The sequence below is a fragment of the Alligator sinensis genome, unplaced genomic scaffold (assembly GCF_000455745.1).
Source record: "Alligator sinensis unplaced genomic scaffold, ASM45574v1 scaffold244_2, whole genome shotgun sequence".
Classification (NCBI taxonomy): Eukaryota; Metazoa; Chordata; order Crocodylia; family Alligatoridae; genus Alligator; species Alligator sinensis.
In genome coordinates, this window is record NW_005842189.1 from 1,961,201 (window position 1) to 1,983,306 (window position 22,106).

General features: G+C 42.6%; 1 protein-coding gene across 2 annotated transcripts in view; it reads right to left on the bottom strand.

Moving 5' to 3' along the window:
• The window catches only part of ERICH1 (glutamate rich 1), a 135,112-nt gene that overhangs the window by 64,003 nt on the left and 49,003 nt on the right, over nt 1-22,106 (bottom strand). Inside the window, exon 3 of one of the 2 annotated variants that reach the window (XM_025207214.1) lies at nt 2,811-2,945. The exons of the other annotated variant lie outside the window; for it this stretch is intronic. Within the exon in view, the coding sequence (XP_025062999.1) occupies nt 2,811-2,945 (135 nt within the window). The remainder of the gene's footprint in view (nt 1-2,810; nt 2,946-22,106) is intronic. 2 annotated transcript variants of the gene reach the window in all.

The following is a 22,106-nucleotide window of genomic DNA, read 5'->3' on the forward strand; positions in this document are numbered from 1 at the left end:
ACTTCAGTGAGCACCAAATCAGACTTCAAAAGTACTATATAAGTCAAGTAAATATAAATGAATGAAACCTACACCTATAAAAATTAATAGGGAGATTTACATAATTTACCAAGGTTAGCTGTTAAAACCTCATAGGCACAGAAGGCAATATTTGAAAGAGCAGAATGGCCTGCAGAAATATATTAGCTAGTTTACATCTGACCTGGCAGTGGATTAAGCCTTGAAAATGCTACAACTTGAATGTTATTGATATTGTAGTAGAGTTGAAATGTTGTTAAATACAATTCATCTCTTGAAATTATACAATAGCTGCACTTCTAATGGAAACAAAAACAGACTGAATGCTTAAACCCATGGCTCCAGTTCATGCACTAAGATCACAGCAAAAAGATATACATGGGAGCAATTTACCGATACTATTCAAAAGAGACAATTCATTGTAATTACTGTAATTATTCTGACCTCTATGCTGCATAAAACCCAGCTTGCATGTATTTGACTCATAGTCTGTAAATTTAGGAGCCCTGTAAATGAACATGCAAATCCCCATCTTCCACAAATCCTGCAAATACATAGAGAGTTGTATGAGCTCCGTGCACAAAAAGAATGGTGCCTGTTGCCAGAAACACCTAAATACAATTTGAACACAACTTTGTAGCAAAAGTTGTAGTGTCCAGGGATCTTGGATGCATTCACATACTGAATGAGCCTTTGTGTACCCTCTAGTGAGCCTCTTCCTCTGTACATATATGTGGTATAAGGAAACCCTCTTCAATTTGGGGAGCTTCTGTAAGGAATGCCAAAGCAATGAGTCAAGCATCAGTGAAAGAAACACAAGATGATGTCAGTGGCAGTGGTTTGAGCTGAGTGGTGGTTGTGCAGAGTGTCAGGCCTAGATAAATTATCCTCACAGGTTTGCTTCACTAAGCTTACGTATGCAGATAAGCAAGTACAATCCAGGGTCTTATATTTTTATGAAGGAATTGTCTCATTGTAAACTTGAACTGTTAAGTTTCCAAAGCAATGTGGCGGACATGGAGATGAAAATTCAGTAAGCCATCTGTGATTAGAACTGTTAATAGAAACGTTAGGCATCTGATGAAGTGAGCTTCAGCTCACAAACGCCTGTGCTATATATATATATAGCACTACTGGAGTCTCAAAGTTCTTAACATCTAAAATAATTTGCTTTTTTTGGTGGCATTTTATTGTTGCTGACAATATTTCCATTTCTAATTTCTCAGTTCAAGAAATGTAAGTGTTTTAGGTTTACCTTAAGGATCTATTTATTTATAATTAGACCAAACATGGGATTTGTTTTGTTTAATCAGACATTCATTTAGCTAAAAACTTTGTCCAGATGAATAACTGCCTCAGACCCGATTCTAAGCTCAGTTACACTTACAACTCTGGTTCTCTCAAATTACAACGCTAACGTGAATCAGAATCGGGACCCTGCTACTGTTAACCTAGGGCTAACAGTTCTAATAGAAGTAAACTATCTTTCAATAATTAAATCTGTTATTAAAAAAAGACCTTACAGAAAATTTAGAAAGGGGCTTATTTCTTTGGAATCTGAATCCAGTTGAACACAAAGAGAAAAATGCATCATTTAAGTTTGGTACCAGAACAGTTTCCTACAAAGAAAATATAGCCACCTTATGAGGCAATTAGGAGAGAAAAAGTTCAACAAGATTGGTTCTTATTTTAAAGATGCATTAGGATTTTAGCCAAATAATTTTGCTGTTACATATGTTGCTTTGATAAAGTGACTTTTTAATTAGAAATATCTCTCTATTGCACCTGACTTTTATGTGGAGAAAGATCACCCTTGAACTTCCTTTTGTAGTCTCACAGTTCCAGAAGAAGCTGTATTTTTGACCACTCTGTGGTCTCTCTGTGGATACCTCTTTCAAATGAGAAAGTCTGCCTTTCCATATCTTTATGGAAATCCTAAGCTATTTGAAAGCTCCATTTGGAAGCTCTCTCTCCAACCTATAGCACTCTTGTTGATCAGGTTGAACCTGACCTGGCCTCTTGTATCCATTCCCTTCCTGGAGGTAGGACCACTATGAATTTTCAGTACATTTTGTTCAGAATAAGTAATGGCATCCATTTCCACAGGAGCACAGCAATCAGATTTGCAAAGTTAAAACTATTGGTCTGAACACTTTCTCTTACTAAAGCTCAGGACTACATTCAAGAGTGGACTCAGTTTACTCTTTGTACAACACACCTCAATAATCAATTATACAGTGGGGCTTACATTGCTTATAGCAGTGGTTCCCAACCTGTGGTACACGTACCACCAGTGATACATAGACAACCCGTCAGTGATATGTGTTAACAGATTTATAATTACTCTATATGACAAAAATTTGCTGGTGGTACTTAAGGTTGAACTGAAACATTTGCTGGTGGTACTTAATTTTAAATTGGTGGTGTGCAATCTGTCAGAGTTTGAGAACCGCTGGTTTATAGCTTTCTCCCTTCTTCTTCTTATGTGGCATCCACGCTATAGTCAAATTCTGGCCTCAGCTACACTTATGAAACTTCAGCAACATTAATGACATTGCAAGGATGTAACCAAATGAGGCACTTGGTTCTGAAATTCTGTAAGGTGAAAGTCTGCACAGGTGGACACACATCTTAAATTCATCCACTCTACTTTTGTTGCAAAACAGTGACACCCACTGGCAGCAACAGTTAAATACTAGGTTGCTCCCATTTGGTTCTACATGATTACCTGGACACTGAAATGCCTTTTGGAAAGAAAATTATAGAAATAATCACATTGTGTACCCCCTTACCTGCTGTATTCTTATTACTCTCAGAGCTTTCAGAATCTGGGTCATTAATAGTGTTTGGACTAACTGGGATGTAGCCCTCAGGAGGCAGGCTCACTGTGTATAGCTTTCTTGGAGGAAGGATCTCATTATCATCACCTGCAGGATAAAAAACAAAATGTCTGTCTAGTAATTTTGATATTTTGGGAGTCATTCAATATTGAATAGATACAGTGGTAATAGTGGAGTTATGAAAACTTTAGACTTAGTGAAAAGAGAGAGATAGAGAGTCTCAGACAAGAAGCATCTTCAAATTATTTAGTACACTGGGATGAACAAACTAGAGAATCTGAATTCTGTGGTTGTTAAAAACCAACACAAAATACCCTGAAGTCATTACTCTGAAGTGTGCTGCTTTCTCTTTTTGGACCATTCCTCCTCCAAGGCTTTAAAAGAAGTATCTCTTATAACGAGATGTTATATTTGAAAGACGCAGCTTTGCTTCATTCTGTTCTGCATTAATGAGCACTTTTTCTATTACAAGTGTTTTTTAAAAAGAAAAATGGGGAGCAACAGGTTCTCCCGTACCAGCAGTGCAGATAATGAAACTGTAGGAGAAAGTGGGAATGTCATGCTCTTATATAGATACATGCATGGATATGCCATCAGGAGCTCTGAAAGGTACAAAGGGATAGCTTGAAAACCATTCCCTAGCTGGGGTACTACCCTTCACTGTAAGGCTAGGGACAGAAGTTACACATAAAGTGGTTTAAGTGAGCATAAACTGGAGTAAACCTGTAACAGAATAGAAGCTCAGTGCACATAAACCAGTTTCAAAGTGGCTGAAACTAGTTTAAGATAAACCTGGTTGATACAATGTAGTATCAGCCTTAACTGATTTAGGTCAAATTGGTTTATGAAATTTCTGTCCTAGATCCCTTCCTGGTTCAAGTTAAATCAGAGTCCCCCCACCATCCCAGCATGCTTTCCAGCACTGGGCTGGGCTGTGCTGTCTGCTCCAGAGAGCAGGGCTGGCCCTACCCCTCTGCTCCCTAGCTGGAGCAGTGAGGCCAGTAGAGAAGGGATAGGGGGGAAGAGAAGGATAGGCAGGGACTACCCGCCCAGGCAAACGCCATCTGGGGTCTGGAGCCAGGGAGGGGGGTTAAACTTCCCATCTGTCCACTCAGGACAGAGCTGCCCTGCCCTGCTTACTTAATGCTGGCTGCAACTGTGGACTACAAATCCCAGAGGCACCTGGAAGCAGGAAGAGGAAGTGATGAGAAACCCTGAAAAGTCTTGCTAATGTGAGTCTGGACTGCAAATCCCAGAGACCTCGGGAGCAGCAGGAAGTGGAAGCAAACACACAGCCCATGCTGGCTACGTGCTAGAGAGCCATGCTTTAGTGCCCCTCAGCTTCTGGCTTTTGCCACTGCAGGCATGTGGCTGCGTTCCCTGAATCAAAAGTAAATGTGTATCCAGTTGTTTCTCAGGTTAATCTCTGCCATATAGATTAACCTGCAAAGACTAATGATTCATCCTCGGGCCTTTTGACCGTCTGTACTTAGCCTAACTGTTCAGATGCAGCTCATCCTCATCTTCCCTCTGCAAAGTTGTCTGGGAGGAGAGTGATCACTGGGGGTAGTGTTGGCAGCAAGTTCTAAAAGAATGCCTTCCCCCCAGCACACTTCAAATGATACTAAGTGGTCTTTTAGGACTATGTATGTTGGGTGTGGGAGGGAAATTTCCATGCAAACTGTATAGTATTCCTCAGCTCCAGCTAGGTAAGACAAAGTCTGGGCCACTGTTGTCTAAATAAGTTATTATGCATGCTAACAGATGCGATTAGCCAGAAAGACAGCCCTTCCCAGAAATCCAGGAGGCTTCAGAGTCTGCACAGGCAGCACCATAATTTTGGATGGTTCAACATGTTCCTCCTACAGCCAGCCAACTATCAAAACTTACAGATGGAGCTATGGTTCTACCCTATTCCTTCCCTTTTGGGATATGTTTCTAAAGGTACAGAGACGATAGTCATCATCCTCCAGTAAAATGCATGGCTTAAAATTCTTTGACAAACATGTAGGATTAGGATCAAATAGCTTGGATTATATCACCTAGAACAGCTGATGGTCAGCTTCACGGGCAAGCAGACAGATCTCTTAAGTCACATAGCAGGAACTATTTCTTATAAGACACTTTCAGGATAGAAAAAAAAACCTTCATAATTTGTCCTGCTATATACAATCAACAATAAGGACATTTTGGAGAGTTCAGTATGCTTTGGAAAAGCTGCATTATAGTCACATGGACCATCAGTATGCACAATTTATTTCTGGCAGTATATTAGAAAATAATTTGCTTTTTGAATGAGCCAATATATTTCAGGCAATGATGAAAGTCTGTTAAGTTTGAATGCTAACAAAGGAAAACAAAGAAATAATATCATAAGATATAAACCAATTAATTAGTCAAACTTAAAGAATACCACCAAAATTAATTAAAAAACACTTTCTAACAAATTTATATAATTTATGTGATGCCAAACTCTTGAACTGCCAGGATGTGGGGCTGATTTTTTTCCTTCGAGCGTCAATTACCAGTGAAGTGTTTAATCATTGTAAGAATTTAAATGACAAGAATGTGTTTTGTGTTCTCAAGTATGTTAAATTCCATTGAACAATATCAACAATTTCTAATTTTTTTAAGTAGCAGTCTTGGATACTTTGCATTTGCTTCCTAGACACAAACAAACAAAGGCCCTTCAAATATTAAACACAATTTACAAAGGTCATTGTTTTTAAATCCCTTAACTGACAAATGTCAGAAAGCAGCATCAAGATCCAAGCATTTAGGGGTGCTGATAGCTTTGCAAGAAAGAAAGACTTATGGCTCAGGGAATCCCATTTAGTTAATCACAATGACACTTACTGCTTCATATTGATTTAACGTAAATGGCTGGAATCTTGCACCTTAGAAAATGGTGGTCATGTCCAAAATATGCTTTTGGGAGCATTGTGTCACCAAATTCTCCACAGCAGAGCAATTGCGTGTTACATTGTAGGGCTAGGGACAGAAATTACACATAAACTGGGTTAAGTGATCAGAAACTGGTTTAAACCTGTAACAGAACAGACATTCAGTGCAAATAAACCAGTTTCAAATGGCTGAAACTGGTTTGAGATCAACCTGGTTGAATGTAGTATCAGACTTAACTGATTTGGGTCAAACTGGTTTATGAAATATCTGTCCCAGACCCCTTCCTGGTTAAGTGAAACCAGAGTCCTCCAACATCTCAGCATGCTTTCTGGGCTGGGTGAGGCTCTCTGCTCAAAAGTGATGGGCTGGCCTCTCCCCCATGCTCCCTTGCTGGAGCTCTGGCAGACACTTGCAGGCACAGCAGTGTCTGCCTGGCTTTCCCTGCTCAAGCAGGGATTCCCCCACCCTCCCTCTCACAGCAGGAACAGTAGCCATTATGTGGTATGCTAGCTAATGCTGAGAGGTGTCTGTGTAAGGCAGACATGACAAAGGCAGACAGGACAGTTTCAGCTTTGGGCTTTCTAGAGCTAATCAACAGGTAGATGGTAATGTCCCCCCTTGGAATGTTCCTTTCTGTGGAAAAAGCTCTTTAAGAAGAGCTTGACCTAATGAGAAAGGGTTTGTTTTCTAATGGGGTGGTAAATGCTGATAACAGAGCTGATAAATGCTCTGTTATAAGGGGGAGGAGGGGAGAACCCCTCCCTAATCAGAGTATCCTGCCCAGGTCTGGCCCTATTCAGCTCAGCACTGTGGAAGAGATGGGAGGGCTAGCTGCCCCCGGCTTCTAGCCTGAGCCACTGCAGCCAACTGCCTGCATTTTTTCAGTCCAGAGGAGATGTCCGAGTGGTTACAGAATGATTCAGCCTAGGCAGGTTAGACTAACCTGCAAAGATTGAAGCACCTCCTTCTCAGGCTTTTTGAATGTCTGTCCTTTGCCTAGATGACTAAGTCAAAGGGAACTTTAAATAAATAAACTACCATACAATTACCTGATTTGTGTTTAAAATTGTAGTTTCAAAATACAATCTACAGTACATATTCATTACACAGGTATATATATACATTATAATATGAAAAAGGCTTCCATTATTCCCCCTAAAATTGTATAGGAATATCACCCTCACTCTTCATGTAGTTCCTTGCATCATTTATTATGCAACTGCAAAGCTGGAAGAGACAACTGAGGCAGGACCTGTTAACTAAACTGACCCAATTTATTTACTGAAAACCATCTATCCTAGACAGGCAGGGAAAATATATTTTCACAACAATATCACAATGCACATGTACAAGAATGTAGAGCAGTGATTCCCTAAGGGTGTGCTGGGACACACTAGTGTGCTGTGAAAGCAACACTATGCCACGAGATCCCCCTGTGTGAGGAGGTAAATGCTCTCCTCCCCTGTCCAGTACCCTGTGCCTGCTCCAGCTGTTCCAGTACTGCCTGCAGCTACTCCTTTGGGAACTGTTGCCACTGTTGTTGCTGCTGCTTTCCCCTACCCTTGCCCTCTGGCAGCCCTGGTGATAACCTGCACCCCACGCTCACAGCATTATGCTCTGTTGCAAGTGGGAGGACATACAGGCAAAGCTCTGATTTGCAGTCTGCTGCATCCCCTCCACCCCACCCATGTTCCACCATGTGTGGTATTTAGCATAGAAAGCATGCAAGAGCATCCTCAGCAGTGGGTTGAGAGGGGGCAGAGAGTGGATAGAGCAGGGCACAGCTGGGTGAGGTCTTGCTCCTGCCACCCTTAAGTGGCACCAGCTGGATCAGTGATCCTCAATTTTTTTAACCCCCAGCCTGCTTTCCATATATTCTTTGACTTTAGAGCTCTCAGGCTGCTTGCAGATGTTCAAACAAAAAAAAGAACAAACAAAAGTGCTTTACCAGAAGAAGCAGCATATTTCTTCAACCTGGTTCTGCAGTGTCTGTATAGATTGGGTGCTTCAGCCGGACTTTTTGGCATTTTCATCTAAAGTCGATTCAATCAACTATTAGATAAAAGCACAAAAAAGCCTCACTAAAGTGCCTGGTCTATACAGACATTGGGAGAGCTGAGTTCATTTAGCACAATGCCTCTTCTGGGCCTGTGCTGGGCTTGGCACAGGGGTGTGCAGAGTTTAAAGTGAAGTATCTTTTATTTAAAATGTCTGAAAGTATTATGAAATTCTGAAGTTATGGGGGAGGAGGTCTGAGGCTGAAAAGGCTGAGAACCACTGGTACAGAAAGTAATCCTTTGTTTAAAGAAAGATGTATTTGGTGTCTTTTTTAACAGAACATCTCAGCACTTGTATGGTTTCCTCTGGCAGGAATGGAATATATTACACCCTTTTTGGGTGTAAGAGTGCAGTGTACCATCAATTTTACTCCAGAAAAAATGTGTCCCCCAGGTATCATTGGGAAACAGTGGTGTGGAGATTATGTGAAGCCATGCACCATTTCATTATACAGGATAGAAAGGCATTTAGATAAGTAATATAAAAAATATTTTAAAATTATAGGGTATCTAAAACAAAAATGCAAGAGTTAGGAAATGTCAGATTTTATTCTCATTGTATGCTTATTATAGACTTTAATTACATGATCACATACTATCACAAGCTGGCTATACCATGGCAAAGTATTATGGTTGTGTAATAAAGGAGACTTGCATGTTTTGAAGGTGTGTGTAGTGAATGAGGCAGATAGCCGTAGGAAAGAGAAGCATCTCATGGTTAAGACAGCTGAGCTCTGCCTCAGCCCATACCAAAGAGTTTGAAAGACTCTGGATAAGTCATGTAAGTCAAAGCTTTTTACAGGTGCTGACTATTCCATGTTCATCATTTCTAATTTGACACAATGATACCCAATTTGCAAAAATAGTGGATATTCACACTTTCATTAGAGGTCAATGAAAGCTTTCATTTGAATGTATAAGATGGTATTTAATGCCAAATGTTCAGGCTGTAGCATTCTTCAACCAGGTACTTAAGATTAAGTGAACAATTTTAACTTTAATTTCTCAGCCCTTCAGTTCCCCCTTTGGAAAAGAGATAATGCTATCTCATCTCACAGAGGATTTATGAAGTTAAATTAACATGTTTGTGGAACACTTGGATACTACAGAGAAGAAGTCCACTAGAAAAGAAGTAGTTTTTATTCAAAGAATAGATCTGATTATTATGCAGTAAATCAGGGTTACAGCCACACATCGAACAAAGAGGAAAAAACAAAGTATTTTTTTGTTGCTTGTTAAGTGCGTATTGCCCATCCTGTTCATTGGATGAAGCTGGGATCTTATGGAAGAAACACAACAAGCTTATGGAATTAAAGCCTCTATCATAATGTAGCTAAAAAAGAGGGTTGAATTAATGTCCAGCTGCAAGCTACAATTCTCATATTTCTTAATTTTGTGACTTTAAAAACAATCTTTAAATGCAAGTTGTAATTCCCTCACATAACACACATTCAGTTCCATCATGTAACACACATGGGGCACTAACAACTGACAAAGTTAAAACAATATACACCTCTGCTGTTTGAGCTCAGAAAATAGTTGGTACCAATTGTAAGCTGTCAACCTCTCATGTGGTCCAACACTAAAAAGAGATTACACACATATGTACAATGTCACTGGGTTTCACTGATATTTCCTGATTGCAGGGGAATGACTGTGCTCAGGAATCTTTAGTTCTATTTTGGGCTCTGGAGGGGACCATGCTGTAATGGGCACACACTTTTTGGACAGTTCCCCAAACTTCACCCGTGCTGCGGTGCATAGGCGGCGACTTATTTTTCCCAGGGGGTGGTAAGATAATGGAGATGTGGAAAATTTAACGCATTTAAAGTGACAACCCTCTTCCCATGGGGGCCAGGGCCCTCAGGCCCCCATGTACTCGGCACTTCTGCTGCAGTGTTCCCTCTGACTTCTCCCTATAATTTTCCCTCACATTATCCCACTTCCTCTTCTCCTCAGGCTTCTCCTTCCAGTCCTGGATCCTTTGACTAGTGAGTCCAAGGTTTTGCTTCCATGCTCACTATCTCTTTCTGTCTCTGTCTTTCCACCTTACCAAAAAACTGTCCTCCTCTCACTTCAACCACTTGCGCATCTAGTCTTGACTCCTTGGTTCTGGCTCCTCATCTAATCCCAACACTATGCATTTTATCCAATAACTAAGGCATAAGCAACCCCAAAGGCCTAACACTGAGGTGGGCCTTTGCCATTAGGTATATTTAGAGTATTCCTAACAGACTAAGCCAGTGATTTCCAAAGGATGTACTGCAGCACACTAGTGTTCAGGTACCACCCCATGTGAAGATGTAATTGTTCTCTTCCCTTGGCTGGCACCCTGTGCCTGCCCCAGCTATTCCAGCAGTGCCTGCAGCTACTCCTCTAGGGACTGCTGCCACTGCTGCCTGCCCTGACCTTCTCCACCCCCATGCTCAAAGTAATGTACTCCGTTGTGAGACCATAGATGCACCGGCAGAGCCATGCTTTTTAGACCAGCTTGTCTGCTCTACTCCTGCCATGATCCCAGGGCCAGCAGGAGGGACTGAAGGGGTGGTTGCTGGTAAGAGACCCGGTAGGAGCAGGAGTAGTCTCAGCAGCAGGGGCTGCCTTTTCTCCCTGTGGTACAGACCAAGGGTCAGCAGGGACAGATAGTAGAAAGAGCAGGGTACAGCTGGGTGAGGTCCTGCCCGCCTCCCTTAAGTGACACCAGCTAGATCAGTGATTCCCCACTTTTTTAGCCTCCAGCCCCCTCCAAATCTTTTCTGAATTTAGATTATCTCAGTGATTTTCAACTGGGGTGCCATGAAATTCATAAAAGTTAAAAAAAAAATGTTTTACTCTGTAGCCAGCAGTACAGCTCAGCACTGTTATCATTTCCTCTGGCAGGGGAAAGGAATAGGTTATATGTTTCTGAACACACACACAGATACACACACCTTTTTGAGAGGCATGCCACCAATTTGAATCCATAAAACAAAGTGTGCCCTAAGTATAAAAAATTTGAGAAACACTGGACTAGGCCCTTCAGGAGACTTAGCTGCAGGGATGACTAGCTTGTGAATCCCACCCTTAAATGAGATTCAGACACTAACATGCACATTTCATTCAAAATGTCAGATGTATCAAATACATGTGCTAATTATATTTTTCAACATTTAGAAGCACTTTTTCCCAAGCAACACTAGACACACAGTTGTGTACTAGAATCTCAGATAGGCAAGAAAAAGATTTGCTGAAAAATCCACTAGAGAACAGGCCTGTAAAATCTGACCAAAGGACCAACCATTGTGCATAAATCCCTTTTTTGAATCCAGTCCCATACTAGTCATAGTTCTCTCCTGTCTCAGTTAGGCTCCAGGAGCAGCTCAGTTAGGCTCCGGGAGTGGCGTGAGATGCACAGGTGGAAGCCTGTCATGCTCCCACACCCCAAAGCCCCCCAACAACCCCCAGCAGCTGCGGAGCACACTGCCGACCCCCAGCACAGCCAGAGGTAAGGGAGGCCCATGGTGGGACGGGACTAGTGTAGCTCAGCTGTAGGGAGCCAGCTGAGAGGAGTTGAGGAGGGACTCGCTCCACCCCGCCCCGCCCCGGCTCCTACTTGGCCCATCCCCCCAGGGAGCCATGGGAGTGGAGCCTCGTGAACAGGATGTGTAAACAGGTGTGCTCCTGGGCCTGGCGCGGGAGTTAGTGTGGGAAGGCCCAAGGCCCTGCCAGTGAGCCCTAGGGAAACGAGTCCCATCAGTAGCTGGACTCCTAGTGGCACACTGCAGATGGGCACACGCCACACCCCGAGGGTCTCCTTAGAGTCTGAGGCCTCCCCCTCTGGCACCTCAGAGGCCTCCACCCAGACAGAACCCATGGTTCCAGGCTGCACACAGACGGAGCCCCTGGCTGTTGGCTGCGGGGGCTGCCTCGAATGTTTCCAGGCACACAGGACCAGGAGCATGGCCACCTCCCCTTGCAGGGTTTGCTCCACTTTGGAGTCTCTGGGGTGCCAGATAGAGGAGCTACAGGCGGCAGTCCAGAGACTATGCGCCATCAGGGATGGTGAGTGGGAGATAGACCCTTCATCCCCTGAAGGCGGAGGATAGACCAAGGTCACCTTCCAGGACAAGGGACGACTCGGGGATCTCCCATACTGTCCGGCCAGGGGGCTGGACCAAGGTGGTCAATAGCCTCAAGGCTCACTGCACCAAGGTCCCTGCCCCTCTGGAGCTTTGCAACTCGTATGAACCTCTTGCAGCCCCAGTAGAGCCTGCACAGCTGCCACCTCCTGCTGGCAATGCAGGTTCACCTACAGCTACTGTCCCTGCTCTCCCTAAGGCCACTCCTGACTGAGGGTGCAATCTGCTGCCCCGACTCCTTAGCCCGGGAGGTCTGCTTCTTCCCGGGAGCCCATATCTGGCACGTGGCTGAGAAGATCCCTGAACTTATCTGGCCCACCGACCACTACCCTATGTTCCTTATCCATGTGGGCATGAATGACACAGTTTGGTGCAATCCCAGCCAGGTCATGAGGTGCTACAGGGCTTTGGGAGTGGGGCTTAAGGGGTTGGGGGTGCAGGTGGTGTTTTCCTCGATCTTCCTGGTTTTGGGCTATGGGTTGAGGAGGGAGAGGAGGATCGAAGTAGTCAACCAAAGACTGCGGCACTGGTGTCATCGTGAAGGCTTCAGCTTCCATGATCACAGTGCACTCTTTGGTGACAGAGGCAGTGTTCTGCTGGGGAGAGACAGCCTTCAACTCACTGCGCTGGGGAGGAGGCTCTTCTCAGTCAGACTGGCTGACCTGCTTGACTGGGCATTAAACTAAGCCCAATGGGGGTTGGGGGAATTATCGCCACTGCAAGCCCACTGGGCAACCCTTGCAAATCCAGCAGGCTAAGGCACTTAAGGGAACCCACCCCTACCCTAGCCTTGGAATGATAGGGAAGGCAAGGGCCCTTAATGGGACACTTACATTGTACACCAATGCCAGGAGCTTGTGGAATAAACAGGAGGAACTGGTCCTCCTGCTAAACAAGAATGACTACCATCTCATAGGGATAATGGAGACCTGGTGGGACTTCACTGGGCCACAGGTATAGATGGCTATACCCTGTACAGGAGAGATTGTGCAGATAAAATGGGTAGGAGTGTAGCTCTCTATGTCAAGGACAGCTACACGTCCGTCCAAATTGACATTGGCACCCAGGGAAGACGACTGGAGTCCCTCTGGGTTAAAATATATGTGGAACGTGGGACAGGGGACATCATGGAGGAGTTTACTACAGACCTCCTAACCAGAAACAAGAGCAACAACAGGAATTCGCCAGGGAACTGGCTGTATGCTCTCAGTGCATAGTTGTCATGGGAGACTTCAGTTACCGAAACATCTCATGGGAAGAGCACTCGGCCGAATCCAAACATTCCAAGGGTTTGGGTAAATGTAAGGGGTTTGTTTGGGTAAATGTTTGGGTAATTGAAGGTACGGTTTCAAATTACATTTGGGTAATTACGGAAACATTCCAAGGATAACTTGGGAGCCTGTGGATCTGTTTTCTACAGCCTCTCCCTGACCCTCCCCCACCTCAGGGAATTCCTCTCCATGAAGATTTCAGGAACAGACTCCTGCTCCATCTCAGGAGCTGGGGTAAGCCCCACCTCTTCTGGTCACCTGATCTCGTAATTTTCTGAACCAGGCACAGGAATTTCTTCTTTACTTACTGTCGCAGAGCACTGAGGTGCCCTGCTTCTAAAGAGGGGAAACTGCTAAGGAAAGAGCCCTAGCAGTGAATAAGGAGTCCAGCTGTTGGTTGCCTGGGCAACTGGAGCTAGCAAGCTACCCACACCTGCCAGCGGTCAGCTGACTGAAAGGGGCAGGGCCTGGCTCCCTTATAAACCCTAGGGGCTAAGACCAGAGGCAGTTCCCTGCCAACAGCCAGAGAGGAAGGAGTTCTCCCTGAGCAGAGCTGTGAGAAGAGGCCTGACCACAGGTACAGCCCAAGATGGGTAAAGGATGGTGCATCCCTGGGGTGTTTGGGTAACATGGTTTTAGCTGGGAGGCTTTAATTTCTGTTATAGCCGAGGGGGCTTGTGTTTGTGTTGCTGGTTAAAGACCAGTGGTTTGGGTGAGGCTATTAGGGGTTGGAGGAGGCCTCATAGGGGACCCACAGTCACGTGGGGACCCCAGCATCAGTGAAGGTGCAGCATTTGGGGTGCACTGACCCCAGCCCCAGAGAGGGGGGGCAGCATTATCAAGATGCCCCAGAGAGGGGGGCAGAGCAAGACAGGGCCATGGAGGGCCCAGAGAGGACAAGGGGGCCCAACTATAACAGGGCCCAGACAGAACAATGTCTATTCCAGCTGTGAGGCTTGGTGTGGTAAAGGGGTGGTTGGAGCCATGCTTAGCCCATAAGGCTAGGGTGCCCCTGAAGCACCCATTGCAGAGCAGGACCCACAAGGGGTCTGGGAGTCCATGAGGTCAGATATTACACCAAACCATGTCCAAGAGGACGTAAGGCAGCCTCCCAGATATTTATTCTCCTTCAAACATGTGGCGGGCAAGAAGTGAGGGTGCCCTTGGGGCCAACTTGGTACGGGAAGGGGGCCATGGGAGATCACGGCCATCCTGCAGTACCCTGTGTCATGACACTTATTAATCAGACTGTCTCCTTCTGCTGCAGACAGGCCAGCTGCTCTGCAGTCCTAAGGCTTTTGGCTTTGTGCTTGGCTTTGCTGGTGGCTGATCCAGAGCCTTGCTCCTATGAGCCCCAAAAGTCCACCTTCTACCAGGACCCCACTTTACTCTCCTGCTCCCACTCCCTTAGGAGTAATAGGGTTGGAACTCCCTGTTAAATTAAGCTCTTACTGACTATAAGATGTAAATAGTTGTATTTTTTTTTAATCTCTTAAAAGGAAAATGTCCATCTGCATTTAATGAGTATTTTTTTAATTACTAAAATGGCATTAGCAGAAGAATGCATTGTATAATTCACACACACAAAGTGAAGGCAACTTAAAATAAGAGAATGATGGTTAATAGGTAATTAATAGACCAATTAAGTTGAATGCAAACAGTTCATGATTTCTGGCTTTGCACTAATACTGCTTTAATTAATGAAGGAAAAAAAAATCTAAAAAGTACAATAAAACAAAAGTTACCTAATATAACCCACTGCTCAAGGCAGGATCATTCCTGTTTATACATTCCTAGAATAAAATCCATTCATGTTTGTTTGTTTGTTTTTTTTAAAGGGAGATTCCACAATGTCTCTTGATAGGGTGTTCTAATGATTAAGCAACCACATAGTTAAAAAGTTCTAATATCCAACCTAAGTTTTTGTTGTTGTAACTTAAAACCATTATTTCACATCCTGGCCTCTGGGAGCACAGAGAACAATTGATCACCATCCTCTTGTATAACAACTATTTTTTTTTGTAGTTGAAGACTTTATCCAAATACCCTCTCAGTCATCTCTTTGAACTAACATCTTTCAACCTTTCCTTGCATGTCACACTTTTGACACCTTTAATCATTTTGGTCTCTCTTCTCATTAACTTGTCCATGTCTTTCCTGAAGTGCAATGCTCAAAGCTGATCACAAGCCTGCAGGTGAGGCCTCACCAGCAGAAAGCTTTTTTGTGACTAACACTTTCTCTTTAAAGGAAGAGCTGGCTCTTCTGGACACCCTTGTCCCATACACTTGCCTCCCATGAAATCCTGTCTACTAGTTTTCTTTGTTTATTAAAGTCTGCTTTTCAGAAGTCTTAAGTATATTCAACTTTGTTCATATCTGTTCCTTGAAACACTTCTGGCATTTGTTGTTCAGTGTGTTAATCATCTTTAACAGTAATTTTAAGGACATGTGTCTTGTATCCACAGTTACAGAATATAAATAAATTCCATAAAACATGTATAATTTAGCACAAATATAGCCTATGACAAACATAAATAGTTACTATTAACAATTGCAATAATTGTCAAATTTGACATTATTTAAACTATTTTAAGTAATTTTTCAAAATTTTTTATAAGGGCAAACAGGTTAAAATATCAACACGTAGCTTATGCCAGAGTGCAGGCAAAGCTATTTATGAGAGAACCAAATGCAGACTATGTGCACTGTGCTGTCCACAACTGGAACCTTACACTTAATGACCACGTTCAGGAAATACTTGAAATGAAATCTTTTAATGAGAAGACTGAAAGAGTCTATGCTTTCTTTGGACATAGTGTTATGTGATATGCCATGTTATCTGAATTAGCTTCTGCCTCAGCTTGTTAGTAACATTACTTTGAAAAGCATATGTTCAACACACTGGTCATGAAGAAATGAATAGCTTATTACTTTGAGGTTTTGCAACATTAACATAATAAAGGAGCTTTCCAGAATATTTTTTTTGGGTGAAAAAGTCGATAAATGTAATGAAGCTACAAATTTAAAGAAAATCTTAGGAACTTATGATTTTGTATTTCTTGTTGTATTCCAAACAAAAAGTTTGGAAACTGCAAATTCTAAGTGCTTACAATCTAAAAAACATGTTTAGACAAGACCACAACATTCATAATTACTCAAATTATTTCCAAATAATTTTGAAGAAGCCAAAAAAAGTGACACCCAAATGTCTGAAAACCAGGGGGGGGGATGGAGAAAGTGAATTATTTTGATGAATTACGTGAGAGACTGAAATGAAAAACTGAATGATGTTGAGAGAGATTTCAAAGTTAATGTTTCTATGGATGTTTGGATATAATTTTAGCCCAGCTGTCAAATTGCTTTCATAGCAAAGATGCAATCATTGCAAAGTTTAATGTAACTCTACCAAAGACACTTGTGTCAGCAACTGATGAATAGCTGTACAAAAAGCTGAGAAACTTGTGAAAACACAACAAGAACCTTTCTGTCATCGTACCTGGAAAAATTACTTGCATTTAGAACAGGTCTAAAATCTCAGTTACTTATAGTGGAAGATGTGGCTAAATTACTGGTTGTTGATAATAGTGCTTTGCCATCAAGTTTGTCTAAAGTATGTACGATGATTGTACTGGTTTAACCATCCCCATAATAGTATCAAGTTCTTTGATGTTCCTTCTTGAAACTGAAAATAATTAGGAATTATCTGCATAGCACAATGCGACAAGAAAGACTTCATGGAATTAGCAATATTATCTGTTGAAAATGAGAGGGCTAGGAAACTTGACTTTTATGACCAGATTACTGATGAATTTGCCAGGTGAAGGTACGTAAGATGACATTGCAGTAATAGTGGTGAGTGGAAAAGAAAAAGTATTATTTGTGTGTGCATTAATGCATGTATTTGTACATTTTGTGTAATTTAGGCTCAAATCATGCTTGCCCCGGAACCCACTGTTCCCTAGCTCTGCAACTGCTGAGCTCTGACATTTCAAGATCACAGTTTTTCCAAGTTGATTTTCACCTTCAGAGTCTCAACTAATTCTCCCTTATCAGTAAGCAGCAAATTGAGAAGAACCTATCCTGCAGTTGGTTTCTCTGCCATCTGTACCAAAAAGTTCTTCCCATCCTGGGAATGGGACCAAAGGCAATTTAGCCTCTTCCTTGCTGCAAGCTGCCATCATCTCTGCCAGAATTGGACAGAAGCTATCAAACACAACTCCCTACCCACGGGAGTGGCAGGGGCTAAGTAGAACAGTTTTCCTTTCATGCCTGTCACTCTCACTGGTGGCAGAAGGGCTCTCTTTGACAGCTGCTACTCCTGGTCTGGGTGGACCAGAGCAGATGACAGGTGACCATGGACACTGTGCCACCTTTCCCTGGCAGGGGAGAAGCCAAGCTGCCAGCACTCAGGCTCACTGATAGGCTCCCTTAGGGGCAGAGAGGCACAAAGGATCAGCCTTGCTACTGCCTCCTAGATGGCAAGCACACCTTGCAGCAACTTGGTAGCTCTCCAGCCAGGGGGCTAGGTATATGTGCATGCCCCACAGAGCTCTGTATTTGTAGTGATACAACATGCTGAGGTGTAAGTGTCCTTTTCTTACTGTGGAAGCTGGTAGTATAATAATTACTTAATATGAAGAAACAAACAAACCAGCTTGGGCATTGTATCCATGTACGTTCAAGTCATGCAATTCGCACCCCTTTCTGTGTACCAGTCTCAATCCTTCAAGAGTAAGGCCCGATTTTGTTCCCATTGATATTAAATAGAGAAACTCTAATTTCCTTCCATGAGATGATCTAACGTGAGCTAAAAGCAAAACATAAAGAGGTACTTTAAATAAATTAAAAAAAAAAAAAAGTTGGGTTATTTTAAAATAGTTTTTCCTTATGCTAAGCAGTGATCTCCCAAACTACATTTACAATTTAAATGTTGCCTCTTTCATCCCTTACTTTTTTTTTTTTTTTTTTTGGAAATGAAACTAACACAAGAGGAGTCACGATGGGCACATAGAACTGTCTGTTAGGTACCAAATGTGATTTTTCTGGCTCATGTACACAATCACAACTAATGTTTTACAATGATTTCTGCACTTGTATATGTCTATACAGTACAAATCTGCACAATGAGACACCACAGTCTGCACATAGCAGCTGCCAAACCGGAAGCTAGCATTTTCACGTTAGTATGGCCTCCTAACAGAGCCTACTGATGCAGGTATGGCATTAAAACACTGCTACTTTCTGTCAGGCCAAGCCTCCGTTGGTCTTCTATCTGGTACCCTGTAAACCAGTACAGCCTATAAAATGATCAGCAACTGGTGCTCCCACCTAGCCTAGCTTGGGTGAGGAGGATGTGTGGACACCCAGCAGGACCAAAAACAGGACCTGTCAAAGGGTGGATGAGCTCCCTGAGCCAATGGCTACCCATACCTAGGGAGAGATGGGCACCACAGGCCACTCTGTCCCAAGAATCACCAATGATGCACAGCTTCTAAAGTGCCCCAACAGTCACAGCGGTCTCAGGACTGACTTGAGTTGGTGTTCCTTATAAGTTTACAAGCAAAACCAAGAAGATAGGGCAGGGTATGTCAGCAAGGAGCTCTCTGCCTTGTACCATCCTTACTGAACCTCTCGCAATTTATGAAAGTAAACAAAAATCACTTGAATTAGTTGGACTTTTTCCCTTCTTAAAAAGTCAAAAGGCATAAGAAGAGCTTCTATTCTTCCTCTCTGGTAAAGTTAACTCTTTCAGTTGGGGATAAAGAGTATCAAGTGGCTGAAGGATCTTCTCCTTGGCTTCCTGCAGGGAAAAATATAAAGGCACTACATTTTCTCTTGCCTTCCATCTCTTCCATGCATTTACCTGAAGTTCGATGTTGACTGTTCAGGCCAAGACATTACCACTTACCTTTGGGAAAGAAATAATTTCAAAGTTTAACCTATGGATTATCCGAACTCTAACCATTAAAATATTAATCTGGGAGGGCCAACTGTAGAATTGATAAAATAAATACTTTCCTTTAATAAAAATGTTTTTTCAGACTTATAAACATACATTTAGAATGCTAGTGGGCTACGTATTTATAAAAAAACAACACCACAGCAATTTGGGGAGACGAAAAAAAAGATACATTCTATTCAGTTTATCTTTAACACCCTAATATAGAACCCATCATAGAAGGCTATAAATAAAGGCTATTTTGGCCTGTTTGAGGTGCACAGACAAGCTTTTTGGGGACAGTGAAGTCAATAGAGATCCACCTCTTGTATTGCAGGAGTTTATGGGAACATTTCTGGTATATTTTTCCAGTTAAGCTATTACCTGGCTAAACCTTTCACCAAATAGCCCTAGACTGTAGACGTTATTGGTTGAATTTTCCTTCCAACAGCCTAATAGAACATTGCTTTTATTCAATGTAATTTCATATACAGCAGCAACTTCAAATCCAAAAGGTCATATCTGTACTACAATTAGGTAATTACCTTCACTGATTATATCATTACTGAGATTCTTCTGTAACTGATCCAGGAAATAAACAGATCTGTGTCAAAGTAAGACTACACACAAAGGTTCAGTTTCTGAACCAAGTTTTCATCCCATATCATTTCTTGCTTTAGAGAATTCAAATATTCATTATAGTAATTAGTTCCAGCTTCAGGGTCATGTTAAATATGATATATCACACACACGTGTGGCTACCTGTACTTACTCAAATATAAGATGTCTGCCCAATAATCACAGTTTATATATGGAAAATGTATAAGATTGTTATAAGTTGTCTGGGTATAGAATCAAAGCATCGGAAGACTGTCTTGATTCCCACCCCCACCCCCTTCCAATGCTACATCAGGAAAAACAGTGGCTGGCAGAGGAGAGGGGAAATCAGGTGGCTGCCCTGCCCTCTGTCCCGCTTACTACTTCTCCCTGCAGACTTCCTCCCCACTACCTGCATCTCATCCCCAGCTCCCCATAGTTTCTGCCCCTCATCCCACTCTCTCCAGTCTCTGCCCCTTCCCAACAAAGCCTCCTAGCCCCTGCTCCTTCCCCCTTACTATCAAACGCTGCTCAGGCTGCTCCAACCTGGAGTATGACAAGTAGAAGGTCAGCTGTTGCCTGGCCATGCAGCAGTGTTAGGGCTCCCGATTGGCTGGGTGGGGAAAGGAATTCAGGGCCAGAGTCACAGCCACTGTCTTCTCCCCATTCTGCTTCATATGTAAATCTAAGATGAGGGGCTCCCCCCATCCCATGCTGACTGGGGGAAAAGCCTCATTTTATATACAAGTAAATACAGCATTTGAAGAAAATCGATTTATTTGGAGCTAGATTCAGCACCAGTTTTATCGGTGGAAGTGACAGTCCATCAATATGAGGATGGCAGTCTTCCAATAAATAAAGAATTTATCTGTGAGCCCGGTGATGACTTGAAGAGGCCAATGGCAAAATCTGCATCTTGGACTGTAGATGTGGCAAACAGTTCCAAGGGGAAGGAGCAGATTCTGGTGATATCAAATCACAGCTCTTTGCCTTTGTTCCTCTCATCTATCTGCCCACATAGAGAAGTAGGTAGGTCTCTTTCTCTTCTTTTTCTCTCCCCTTTTCTCTCCCTTTTTTTCTCTCCTAGTCTCTCTCTTTGTCTACCTTTTCTCTCCCCCCTTTTCTCTCTCCTTTCTTTACCTCTTTCTCCTTTTCTCTCTCCTCTCTTCTTTTTCTCTTTTTTTCTCTCTCTCTCATCCCAACAGAAAAAGAATACATAAGAACAAAGGTAGTATATGAAGTTTTATTTATTGTCTACCTTCCAAAAGCCTGATCAGTAATCTTAGCTGTCCTGGAACCAGATGCTCAATAGAGAACTGTGTCAAAGTGGGTGGGGAGAGGAAACTGCCCTGAGCAGCAGGCTCACATAAGTATGCATGCACCATGAGTGCTCTTTACTTCATTCCTTATCTTTCTTAGAATTGTAACTGGAAGTCAGAACCACCAGACAGCAAAAGAAAACCTCTTCCTCTTAAAAAAAAAAATCTGATTCCAGAATGTTTATTGTGGGTCCAAGCTGCTATTTGTTCAGGCCCACAGTTTCTTTTACATTAGGGAACCACAAAAAAGAAATAAAAAGCATGCCATGTAGCCCAAGGTGAATATTCCTGAGGCAGTGGCTGTACTGAACAGGTGGAATTTGAAGATGATGGTATCTACAGGAAACCCTTAGCAAAAATAGAGGCCAGTGAGGGGCAATGAAAATATGCAAAATATAATGTATGTAGATAGAAATAGACGATGTATATCCTGTAGCTCTACAGCAGACTGGAAGTCCTCTTTACCAGTTACAGTCAAGATTGATTTTTTAAGAGTCACTAAAATTATTTCCCTCAAACAAAAGGATAGTAATTCCCACATTACATCAATCTGAATGTGAATCTGAATGGAAATTTGGATAATTTCTAATCCCAGTCTCTCTTGCTAAGAACTGGAATAAGAACTAACTGCATTATTCTATGGTGAATTCTTTAAAATGCATCCATACCATTTTCAAAATTGCCTGGAATGTGTGAAAGGTACAGGAAGGCTATTAGTTTTAGCTGTACAATAAGCTTCCTGCTTTCCATGATAAAGACATGAAGCACTTGTGACTATAATCAAAAGAGACTTGCCAATAGGTAGAGGACTTCCTGGGATTCTCGCTCTGTTAGATTTTTTCTGATTGATTCAGTTATGGGTCCCCAAAAATATAGACTGATTGGTCTACACCTGTGAAAAAAGAATGCAAAACACTCAACAACAACAAAAAGTACTGGAGCCAAATATTCATCCTTGGCTTAAAGCCACTGCAGTTAATGGAGACACACCAAGAATAAACTGAAGTAGATATATACCCTTCCTCCAGCTGAAACAAGTCCATT